At 33.2% G+C, this 12,985-nt stretch overlaps 1 protein-coding gene across 1 annotated transcript; it reads left to right on the top strand.

Moving 5' to 3' along the window:
* Window positions 1–1,847: 1,847 nt before the first annotated feature.
* Window positions 1,848–10,486, top strand: LOC133329121 (uncharacterized; the record flags this gene model as incomplete). The annotated part of the gene is made up of 3 exons (XM_061537619.1): window positions 1,848–2,176; window positions 3,166–3,404; window positions 10,172–10,486. Coding segments are annotated over 3 exons (883 nt in total), but the record flags the coding sequence as incomplete, so codon positions are not given.
* Window positions 10,487–12,985: the final 2,499 nt, after the last annotated feature.

The following is a 12,985-nucleotide window of genomic DNA, read 5'->3' as shown; positions in this document are numbered from 1 at the left end:
CACTATGTAATCTAAATGAAATCGGACGAAACTATATATGGGAGCTATATCTAAATCTGGACCGATTTTCTCGAAACTTGGCCGACATCTCAATTCAGTACGTTATACTAACTTTCGTGCATATCGAAAGATATATAGGGACTTTGGTGCACCATTTACATGAAATCGGACGAAACTATATATGGGAGCTATATCTAAATCTGGACCGATTTTCTCGAAACTTGGCAGACATCATTCTAGGCTCAATTCAGTACTTTAAGCCAAATTTCGTGCAACTCGAAGGATATATAGGGACTTTGGTGCACCATTTACCTGAAATCGGACGAAACTATATATGGGAGCTATATCTAAATCGCGACCGATTTTCACGAAACTTGGCAGACATAATTCTAGGCTCAATTCAGTACGTTATGCCAAATTTCGTGCAAATCGTCAGATATATAGGGTCTTTGGTGCACCATTTACCTTAAATCGGACGAAAATATATATGGGAGCTATATCTAAATCTGAACCGATTTTTCCCAATTTCAATAGGGTTCGTCCTTTGTTTCGTCTTCGAAAATCTGCAATTCGAATATGGGTGCCAATTTCTCTCAAAATTTGTTTCTTTCTCTGGGATTCGAACCTGGGTGCCATTGTTTTGTAGTGTGGTACACTATCCCCTGTATCACGCCACCACAATAAAATTGGAGTTACGCTATATATTTATGCGAAAACTTACAGCCATAGCGGAGGGGAACCTATATTGAAAAGTATGAACCTATATTGAAAATTGTTATACGAGGAACTCCAAAATGATAAAATTTCGATCAGAAAATTCTTGCAAATATTTAAAAACATAGACCTATAAAAATCTACTAGGAAGCCGTTTACACTCTATGAACGCCCAACAAAAGAGTCTGGGAACTTCATTGGTTCTACTTCAGGTTAATATTAATATATTCTTCAAGATATCGGAATGATTACAGAAACCAATAATACCATCAGTAGAACCTTACGCAGGCAGTATAGACTATCCTTTCCTTTAGGGCCAGGACTCTTTCATACTACCTTCGGGTTGTTGTACAATGTTATTATTTCTCTCCTTTTTTAAGCCACTTTTATTTCTTTCGAGTCGAGCTTAATTACCGAAGTTTTGCAATGAAAAGATAAGCCAGGGGAAGAACCTACGAACCGCCATTAAGCGACGCGTGTCGCCGTTGTTTAAGCGTATCACAGTATTATAGTTTTTTATGGCCCCAAGAGTTTGTAACGCCGCCAAATATTGGTCCTAGACCTAGTCCTAGTATACCGATCGTAATATCTCGACTAGCTGAGTCGATCTAGACTTGTATGTCCATCTGCCCATTATAATTTGTAAACACAATACGTGCGATAATTATGGACCAATCGTCACGACAGATTCTGGCCAAGAAGAACCCTATTATTTTTGCTAATGATAGGTTAATATTGAAGGATATAGCCTGGAGAAGTTGACAATATATCCAAAGAATTGTTTGACTTTTAAATTGATACCAATCATGCTGTTGTATTTACTCGGAAGTTTGGAGTTATACGTAAATATTTACAATACTAGATTGAGGAAATGTCATGCTGATGGCTAAGTTTTTTTTCGGTCAAGGAGGTTTTTTGTCGTACTTTATTGAGGCCTTTATAAGCCTAAGCCTTAATTATCTCTACACACCTATATTTCCCACGTATATGTGTATAGAGTATGTATATAATATATTCAAGTTTTAGTACATTTGCGTATATCTTTACAACAACAACGACAAACATTTGATGTTACTTTCTTTCCATGCATTCATTCGTTATTTTTGTTTTTCCATCATTGTCTATTCCCACAGATGGGATCCACCAACCAAAAATCCCAATGCTGTAGATGGCTATCGCATTTTCTACCATGAAGCGGCCATAATTGGTAACGATGTGACATCTAGCGAGACAATAAATGGCGGTGCTGGTGTTAGCGGTGCCGCTGCGGTTCTCGAGCCAACAATGCTGAATAATAATGCAACAAGCATGCCAATGGGAGGTGTTGGTGGTAATATCACGGCTCCGCCACTAATAGGCAGTGAGGTGAGACGCATTGACGTCAAGGAAACCAGTGTGAATATAGATGGTCTCAAAAAGGATGTCTTATACGAGTTGGTTGTGAAAGCTGGCAATATCTATGGTAAGTTGAAATGAAGTATGCACTAGTGCATAAGTGAGTGATGTGTATATGTGTGTGGGTTTGTTTGCTTTGAAGGTGTGCACGAAATTGGAAAATTTATGTACGAGAAATAATGAAAGGATTTTGGGTAACCATGACCTTAAACGTGAACATCTTAAGTGGCTGGCACTTGCCACTTAGATTTATTTAGACAAGTGAATGTGGGGTTTGTTAGAAATTGTATGAAATATGCAAACTGATTGATCCAGTTTTAAATTAAATTTCAATATAAAGTTCTAGATCAGTTTGGAAAGAAAATAAAATTTTAATCAATGAGAGAAAAAACTAAATTTTTAATCGTTAGGTTACGGTTTCCAGGAAGTACTGAAGTTTATCTTCCAATCCATATATATTTTGCGAAATTTCATTTGACGGCTAAGATGTGCCACACGTTACATTGAAGTACCCAAAAAATCGTAAAACGCGAATAATTTCCGAAAACTCCATATGTCATTAACGCGCATCCGATTTCGGTGTGCACCCTAAAAAAATATATCTTTCTATACCGATTTCAATGTGGTCCATTAAGAACCATGGATGTGCCAGCTCACCATGACCTTAAACGTGAACATCTTAAGTGGCTGGCACTTGCCACTTAGATTTATTTAGACAAGTGAATGTGGGGTTTGTTAGAAATTGTATGAAATATGCAAACTGATTGATCCAGTTTTAAATTAAATTTCAATATAAAGTTCTAGATCAGTTTGGAAAGAAAATAGAATTTTAATCAAGAATTTTAATCAAGAAAAAACTAAATTTTTAATCGTTAGGTTATATAAACTTTAAAATATGTTGCCTACTTTTAGGCAACATATTTATTATGTCTACACTCTGGTAGCCCATATTTTATTACCATGTTTCGTTTTGTGGTCCCACCATTTCATATCACTGCCACACACTACACTCGTTCGTTAATTTTCCTGTTTTCTTTGTTTTTCCCACTTTTCCAGGTGCCAGTGTTTTAACGGAACCGATAAAATTCACACTTGGCGAGCATCATGTTACCTCCGCGACAACATTATACTCGAATGCTGTGGGCACGATAAGCGGCATCGTTGCCAGCATTTTGGCGGTGCTGTTAGCAGCCGCCGCCATTATTTTCTACAGACGACATCGAGCAAATGGTAAGGCAGCCACTGGAGTGGCATTTGAGAATCCAACATACACTCGAGGTTTAGAACAAGTACAGGTAAGAGTTATGAGTAAATGTTTCTTACAAAAATTACCACAAAAACACTGCCTTCACACATACACAGGCAGCCATACTTAACACACCACACACACAAAATGCATGAAAGAATGAATAAAATAAGGAAAGTAAATAAAAGCCAAGCTAAACAACAAAATTGGATTTATTGTATCAAAGTAACTTGTTGTTTTTTTGGTGTTATGTTGTACGACGTGTTGTGTGTTTTAAAGTCGAAAAACAAAAGCAAACATAAAATGAGTGAAATCAGTTGCAAAAGGTCCCAAGGAAAGATGAAACAGAGAAGCTCAACCAACAGTGGATCATAAAAGGCTAAATATGTTAAATTGTAGGTTAAATGTAGAGTTAAGTGGAGGGAATTTGTGTGAGTTGTAATTCGAAATTTCTATGAGATTGTGGTTGATATTGTAAACAAGGGAAACTTCTTTTAATTTAAATATATGAAGCAACATGGCATAATTATGCAAGGTAGTCTCATGCAGTCAAATGTTCCCAATTTATTCATAAATTTGGCTTTGACAGTATTCAGCTTTGAAATATTAAATGAAAATATCTTCCTTCGAAATATACGTATATCATGTGTACAATGGCAAGAAATTGCTAAATTATTTATAGTTATGAATATTTTGAAGTTCCCTGCCTCTAAAACTTATAAATATAAGTTAAAACAATCATGGTTAAATCTTGAGAGCAATGCTCAGCTTTAGAAAATATATTTCGTTTAATTTATTGAAAATATGCCAATAGATATTCGTAAAATTTCATGGAATTTATTTTTCATTTTATTTGAAATAGATATGGGCAATATTGCCAATTTTTTAATATTCCATTTTCAAAAAATCCGCTTTTTTGTTTTTGTGGCATAGCAATGATTTTTGGTATACATATAGAGAAAAATGTTCTGACTCCGAAACCGTTCGCGATCAAATTTTTGGTTGATGCGCGCAAAAGTTATCGAGGTTTTAATTTTGGGCATAAGAAAAAAATCTTAAAATTACGCCGTTTATTATATTGACCAAAAACGTTGATATATATCTTCCTCCGTAAAATAAGAATATGAATATATTATAACAATCACAATAAAGTTGCACATATTCGCGAAATATAAGAAAAATAAAAAAATATAGCAGATTACATCAATATTTTCATTATGTTAATGACATACACACACCTAAAAATTAATTTGAAAATATCTACATAATCTAAACACCATGATGAATCAAATGATATCAAAATCACACAAGTCCATGTAGCGGTTTCTAAATCGCAGCGACAACAAAACAAGATATTGAGGAAAAATATTTTTTTTTTGGTTCGAAAAAATAATGTCATCATATTTATTTTTTTAATTGTATACAAGAAATTTCAGAAAAAAATGTTGGGGTTATTCTGCTATTTTACCCGAATTTCGCCGAAAAATTGACATATATAATAATCACTTTTTGTGTATAAGTATACGCCTTCCGGATTTTATCAAGACCCTTCCGATAAATCTTAGAATTCTATAAATAGGAATAAATCTTAAAATAAAAAAATATTATGAAATATACATTTTAAATTGCGTGTAAATCGCGTAATTCTCAAAATCATTTGATGCGCATGCGGTTTCCAGGAAGTACTGAAGTTTATCTTCCAATCCATATATATTTTGCGAAATTTCATTTGACGGCTAAGATGTGCCACACGTTACATTGAAGTACCCAAAAAATCGTAAAACGCGAATAATTTCCGAAAACTCCATATGTCATTAACGCGCATCCGATTTCGGTGTGCACCCTAAAAAAATATATCGATCTATACCGATTTCAATGTGGTCCATTAAGAACCATGGATGTGCCAGCTCACACTATTTTTGAGATAAATTGCGTCTAAATCGCGTAATTCTCAAAATCATTTGATGCGCATGCGGTTTCCAGGAAGTACTGAAGTTTATCTTCCAATCCATACATATTTTGCGAAATTTCATTTGACGGCTAAGATGTGCCGCACGTTACATCGAAGTACCCAAAAAATCTTAAAACGCGAATAATTTCCGAAAACACCATATGCCATTAACGCGCATCCGATTTCGGTGTGCACCCTAAAAAAATACATCGATCTATACCATTTCAATGTGGTCCATTAAGAACCATGGATGTGCCAGCAAAATCTATTTTTGAGATAAATTGCGTACATCTCTCTTTCGGCTGAAGTTTTTAAAGTTCTCTTTTCGAGAAAGATCAAAATCCGCATGAGGTCATTTATTGAAGCGGAAATGAAACACAGAAAACGCAAATAAATCCGCGATATTTTCAAAAACATTTTTTGCCAAATTTCGTGTTTTTGAAGGCCAGTTCCCGCCGTTCTAGTAGATGGATTTTCACCAAGAAGATTTTATATCATCCGAAACGTAAAAAACCTTTATGATCGCGGGTACCCATATCATTCAGTTGACAGATCTAAAAATTTGGCCCGAAAAATAGGTTTTTTAGAAATTTGATCGCACAAAATTCGCACCTTCGGATGAGTATTACTCTGAAGCTGTGCATACTACATACACAAAATACATATCAAATTACGCAGATTCGCGACTACAATAATCTTATAATCGATTTTTATAACTTCCTGTTTGCGTATTAAAGCTAGAAGTAAAATTAAAAAAAACACTCAAAATCGAGCTTCAAAATGTCAGCATCATTTAAAGGTAGATGCAGTGAAAATTTTGAAAAATTATACATAAGGGGCGTAGTCCCCATTTTGTTGGCTTCTAGTTTTATTTTGACACGAAGACCGTGCAATGACTGGCGTAGTCACAAATCGATAGAGAACATAAAAAAACTGGTTCGCCTCAACCTGTTTTTACACATTTTTTTACATTAAAGTAGACACAGCTTCCACCAAAATAAAGTTTGGAGGTCAATATCATGAACAGTTTGCAACGACAGATCAATTAACCCAAAACTATTCACTTTTGTTCATATACTTAAGTAGTTCCCGAGTTATAAAGGGGTGAACCTCCGCTTCAGCTATGTTAAAAAATTGGCAATATTGCCCATATATGAATTCCATATTAACACTAGAAAGACGGGAATTTTGAAAGAATTTTTATTGTGTAAAGAAATTTTTTAAACTATTTTTTTAATATTTTTCACATTATTTACAATCATACAAAATGTTGTTATTATTTGTTTTCGGTTGTAGGGCTATCGAGTTTCCCCTTTTGAAAAATAAGAACGCGGACAAAATGTTCGAAAAAGAGGAAGTCTTTACTCTAAGAGTGAAATCGACTGGAAATATAAAATTTATTTTTCCCGATTTGTATGTTCATTTGTGTTTCTAGAGTAGCAAACGGGCTTCGATGTTGTTGTACTGATCTGGTCATATAAGAAATTTACTTTATACAAAAATAAAAGTAGTTTGATTATTTAATATTTCACAAAAGGTCAAAATGACCGCTTTTAGGCAATATAGGTATATCACATGTGAATACCGGGAATGAAAGAGGGGAGGAAGCAGCTACTATGATTAATAAACGTAGTTCTATGTGGTACAAAAAGTCACCAATTTTTAAAAAGCTGGGTCATAATATACACAATTTTCTTTGTACTTGAAATTGAAAAACGGTCAAAATGACTGCCGTCGGCAATCTAGTGTTAAAAAGGATTGTCATTATTTATTTCTTAAATTAGACTACCTTCCATAAGTATGCCATGATGAAGTAATGCTCCCAAATTCGTGATGATATCGACACATAAAAATCCATTTTACTTCACATTCAATCACGACTTTCACTTTTATAATTCAAATATTATCTTATCTAGTGAATGATTCAAGTCTGAATCAGCGTGATTGTAGTTTACATATACGATCTTGATGTCAAATCGGCCGACCCAAATTTACCTACGAAATTTTTTCTCAATAATTCAATTGGCCGATCAATTTGGCGGTTTAGCATTGGATAGGAAATATTCTTACCAAAAATGACAAATTTTCTTTAGTTTGGGAGGTTGAAAACAAAACAAGTGAACAAAGCATTAAGTTCGGCCGGGCCGAACTTTGGATACCCTCCACCATATGTAGACAGATACTTTAAATGGAAAAATACCAAAAAGGACCTATACCGATAATGCAACAAACGGATTTATGTAAACCATTATATACACCAAATAAAAATTTCAGCATTTTTTAATGGGGATTTTTCCTATAATCTGAAAACCCTAAAGCGTGGACTGATACTAATAACGCATGATAGAGTATAAAATCCTCAAACTACTGCAATTTAGATAGCAAAGTTATATGAGGCTATGCCTAAAGGGGGACCAATATTGATTACATAGTGTTGGAATTAGCGAATATTTAAGGTTATCATTATATGAGGGCTATGCCAAATTAATGACCGATATATGTAAATTTCGAACCCAATATTTTTGTTATGTATCTCAATTCTTCCCTTTAGGAATTATCATTATATGAAGGAGATGCCTGCCGATATACTTGAAATAATAATTTCAGAAATTGTTATGGATATTTTTCCTAAAAACACCGAAAAGTGGACCGATATTGACGATGCATTGTAGGACGGAACATCCCCAAAATACTGCAATTTAGAGGTTGAAGTTATATAAGACCATCACCACAGGTTTTATATAGTTTATTCTCGAACCTCACGTTCTAATTTTTATCTCGATATCCTCCTCAGGTAGAATGATTACAACAAAGACTTAGAACCCAACCCAAAACGCGGAACAGAACTGATAACTATTTTAATATAAAATGGGGGTTATATTTGGAATACCCCTAAAATGTGCACATATTACTAATTTTTGGGATGGAGATTTGTTACCATATTTGAATTTGCTTGAAAAACCTCAAAATACCGAAAATTGGGGCTACGTTTATATGGGGGCTATCCGAAAAATTGACATATATTTATAATTTTTATTAGGGAGATTTGCTACCCAATAAGAACTCAAAGTAGCAAATTTCAGCAAATTCGGTCGAAAAATGCGATTTAAATACCGCAAAATTGGGGGTACCCTTATATGGGGGCTATCCGAAAAAGTGGACATATATTTATAACTTTTAGTGGAGAGATTTGCTACCAAAGTACCAAATTTCAGCGAATTCAGTTGAAAAACGCACTCAACCAAGTTCCTGTCAATGGTCCTTCAAAAATGCGACATATGTTAGGATGCATCTGTTGAACATGCTCAAAGTGGTGAAGGGTATCATATAATTGGCCCCGTCCGATTTTACCACTTTTCTTACTGGTATTTGGTTTAGAAAACCAACAAGCCCCAAATTATCAGTATTGAATAAATTATAATATAGCGAATTGTCTGCAATGTAATATTTGGGACCACTTTTTAGCATAGTTACGTTAATGTCGTGTTTTGAGTTTGAAAATCCTATAGCCTTCAGTCTAATAAGGATATAAACACCTTGATATGACGAACAATCGAATCAGAATATCAGTCTAAAACTGTAGCGTCTTAAAATCAACTTCAGTTCACACAACTTAAGCAAATATACGAAGTTCTAAGATAGAGGCAATCGTCCTACTCAGTTTGCTACATTCCTTATAAAATGTAGTTTAAAAATTTTAACTGCATGTAAACGATTTGTTTTTTAACTGTGTACACTTAAATAAAGTCCAAAGATCTACTAGGCTCTTGGTCTAATCCACAAAATTGTCGGCAATTTCAACACAGACATTAAAACATTCGAACATGGTTTTCAATTTGATACATTTTTTGCATAAGATGAAATATTTGTGAATCCTGTGTATACTGAAAGATGCAAACGGCTCCAAATCGATGCATTCGTATGATAATGGTTCATTTGTAACAGTTATTTTAATATTTTAAAATTATTTTATTATTTGACTACACATAAGCAAAATATGCGCCTGAAAGTATGCTTTGATATTTATTCACTCATTACTGGGTGACACAACAATAAATACTGGTTTTTAGTTGTTGGTAGGAATTGGTTGAAACGAGCACATAAAACGTATGACCCCATTTTAAATGCAAAACATCTAAATTGAATAAATTTTAATATAATTATTTAGATAAAATGGGTTAAAAACTAATTGAAATTTTATTATTTCATTCATACTCATACAACAACAAAGCTCTTTTCAAATAACAATAACCATAAAATATTTATATTCTTGAATATGAACAAAATAATGTATTAAGATGCCTTGAACTTGACATGACCTATATTAAGGTCATTATTTTGCAATACTCAATCTCATTTTGTTGTTGTTGTAGGTTGTGATGTGTCTAGACATTTATTAGTAAATTCAATTAGATTATGTCCAAATTGAAGCACTCTTTTGTGATCCACTGTTTAAGGATTTCTTACTATTTTTGGTTGGGTGATTCTGTGGGCGTTCGTATTATTTTGACAATGGCAGCTTAGTTTGTTGCTGATACAACAACAACAATTGTGCTGCTTCAAATATAAATTTATGGTGGCTCGCCTGTTTGCTTACTTATTTACTTCTTGTCATTCTTTTATTCTTCTTTGTGTGTTTTTGTCATAAATTTTTTCTTAAACAATTCACTTATATTTATTTGTATTTATTTTATTTTTTGTATTTTTCTTTTCCTGTCACGCTAAATGCCTAACTCAATGAACACACGTATGTGCATATGTGGTTGTGTGTATGTGTGCTGAAAAATCCTTCTGTGTATGGCAAACCGAAAATAATCAAAAATCCTCCCTTTTTTCTTGCAACTTAATAATATACTCACGCTTAGTTACCAACTGTAACATCCGCCCTGACGCATACTAATGGCAATGGTAACTTTAGTCGGGCACCAGCCGCCTCAACCAATTTGACAACAACAACAAATACGACAACGCCTGCCACCATGACGACCCGAGTGGGGACAAACGGCGGAGTTGTGATTGGTGCCGGTGATGGGCATAGTAGTGGTAATGGAGCAGCCAATAAAACCTCAAGTCTGTATGGCGTAGATTCACACACCCAGTGCAATGAAGTGAACCCAACAATCTATGAAGAGCTCAAACTTGGTCAAGAAGGTGCGGGATTTAAAAAGCTTGTGCCATAGAACCCTTAACGAGAAAACAAAACAAAAAAGCTAAAAGAAATGTTGTAACTCTTAGATGACACCTATAAATTTACCCCTCCCCTTCCAGAACACCATTTTGGAAATCCTTTAAATTTTTTCTTCCCTCTAAAAACGAAACAGCCAAGCTCCAAAAAAAAATTGTGATCACTTCTTAGTCCCCTGATCTTTGGTATTAAAAGAAAGCAAAAAAAAAACAAACACACTTACTTCCAGCACTATCTAATCATATACATATATAAAAATTGTTTATATATATTTTTTTAAAATAATAATTGCTATTACAACAAATTGTATTTTTAAGCGAAAGAAAAGTAGTTAATCATGTGGATAAATATTTTTTGTTGATTTAAAAAAATAATAAAAAAAAACAAAAAAAAAATTATAAAAAATATTGCTAGGCTTGATTTATTATTTTTTTATTTTTTAATTTTGGTTTTTTGGTAAACGTGAAAAAAAATGTGTGAATCCGTAAAGGTATGACCTTTAGTATGTAAAAGTAATGTAAATATCTATAAATATATATAATATATCTTATTAACCAATACCAACCAATACATATGTAATATTTGTAATGTAGTCTAACAACATGTTGTGAAATAGCGTAGTTAATTGTATTTTGTATAAAAACAATGGGTATAACAACAAACAAATTGACATGTTTTTGTATTATTTAATCTTTAAAATGAAATAAATAAAATACTAAAAAAAATTAAATACAAAAATAATAATATTAATTAAATATTCATTTGGCTTCAATAACATGCGGATATATAAAAATCAATTTCTGTTTGTTTGTTTGTTCCATCATTATAGTTTGATTATTTCGAGATTTATTATTTTTTTTTTTTTACATACTCCATATGTAGTGATATTTTGAATAAAAAGGTAAGGTTGTTTTTTGTTTATAAATATAAATCTCATTGAAAAACATTAGTTCAGTTTGGAGTTTGTTTGTTTATTATTTTTTTTTACAATATGTAGTGATATTTTGAATAAAAAGGTAAGGTTGTTTTTTGTTTATAAATATAAATCTCATTGATCAGTGTTAGCTATAGACTCCTAAACTACTGAACGGATTTTCATGAAATTTTCACAGTCGATTTTTGAGTACATTTGTGGTAACATAGGGTACTTAATTTTTTGATGGGGGCAGGGGAAACAGTAGCCCCCATACAAATTGCCCCCTTTTTAGATCAGAATTGGCCATTATAGCAAAGAATTGGAATTGACAATTATAGCAAAGTGTTAGTAAATATACAAACCACAGATGTTTACTAAGTTCATAAACCACCTTTATGTAGGTGTTGCCAATTCCCAATTTGTTGTTATGAAAATGATAAAGGTGGAAGTATCTGAATCAAAAAGATGATACTGATGACAGAGTTCGTACAATTCGAGCACGAAGCGATTTAAATAATTTGGACTGTATACAAAAATTAGTACTGTACACATTACTGATGACATAATTCGTAAAATTTGAGCACGAAGCGATTTAAATAATTTGGACTGTATACACAAATTAGTACTGTACATACATTTGTCCTCTTTATACCCTTCACCAAACTGTGTTTCAGGGTATTATGACTTTGTGCATATGTTTGTAACAGGCAAAAGAAATCGAGATAGACCCATGGTTCCTTTTGAGAATAAGCATAAAATAACTTTCTGAGTCGATTTATGCATGAAATGGTCCCTATATATCTTTCGATTTGCAAGAAATTTTTTGGTATAGCCTACTAAATTAGGTCAAGAATAATGTGTGCTAAGTTTCATGAAAATCGGTTCAGATTTAGATATAGCTCCCATATATAGTTTCGCCCGATTTTAGGTAATTGGTACACCAAAGTCGCTATATATCATTCGATTTGCATGAATTTTGGCATAGCGTACTGAATTAAGTCTAGAATGATTGTGCTAAGTTTCATGAAAATAGGTTCAGATTTCGATATAGCTCCCACATATATATATATATATATATATATATATATATATATATTTGTGTCCGATTTAATGTAAATAGTCCCTATATATCTTTCGATTTGCACGAAATTTGGTATAGAATAGTGAATTAGGTCAAGAATAATGTATGCTATGTTTCGTGAAAATCGGTTCAGATTTAGATATAGCTCCCATATATAGTTTCGCCCGATTTTAGGTAAATGGTGCACCAAACCCCTGAAAATCATTCGATTTTGCCAAAGCGGCTGAATTAAGTCTAGAATAATGTGTGCAAAGTTTCGTGAAAATCGGTTCCCATATATAGTTTCGCCCGATTTTAGGTAAATGGTGCACCAAACCCCTGAAAATCATTCGATTTTGGCAAAGCGGACTGAATTAAGTCTAGAATAATGTGTGCAAAGTTTCGTGAAAATCGGTTCAGATTTAGATATAGCTCCCATATATATTTTCGTACGATTTTATGTAAATGGTGCACTAAAGCCTCTATAATTGGCACAACAAAATCGCTATATATCATTC

The sequence above is a fragment of the Musca vetustissima genome, unplaced genomic scaffold (genome assembly GCF_032173495.1).
Source record: "Musca vetustissima isolate MV318-11 ecotype Yass unplaced genomic scaffold, APGP_CSIRO_Mvet_v1 utg80305, whole genome shotgun sequence".
Lineage (NCBI taxonomy): Eukaryota > Metazoa > Arthropoda > Insecta > Diptera > Muscidae > Musca > Musca vetustissima.
The sequence above is the reverse complement of the archived record's forward strand: the minus strand, read 5'-3'. Positions and strand labels throughout refer to the sequence as shown.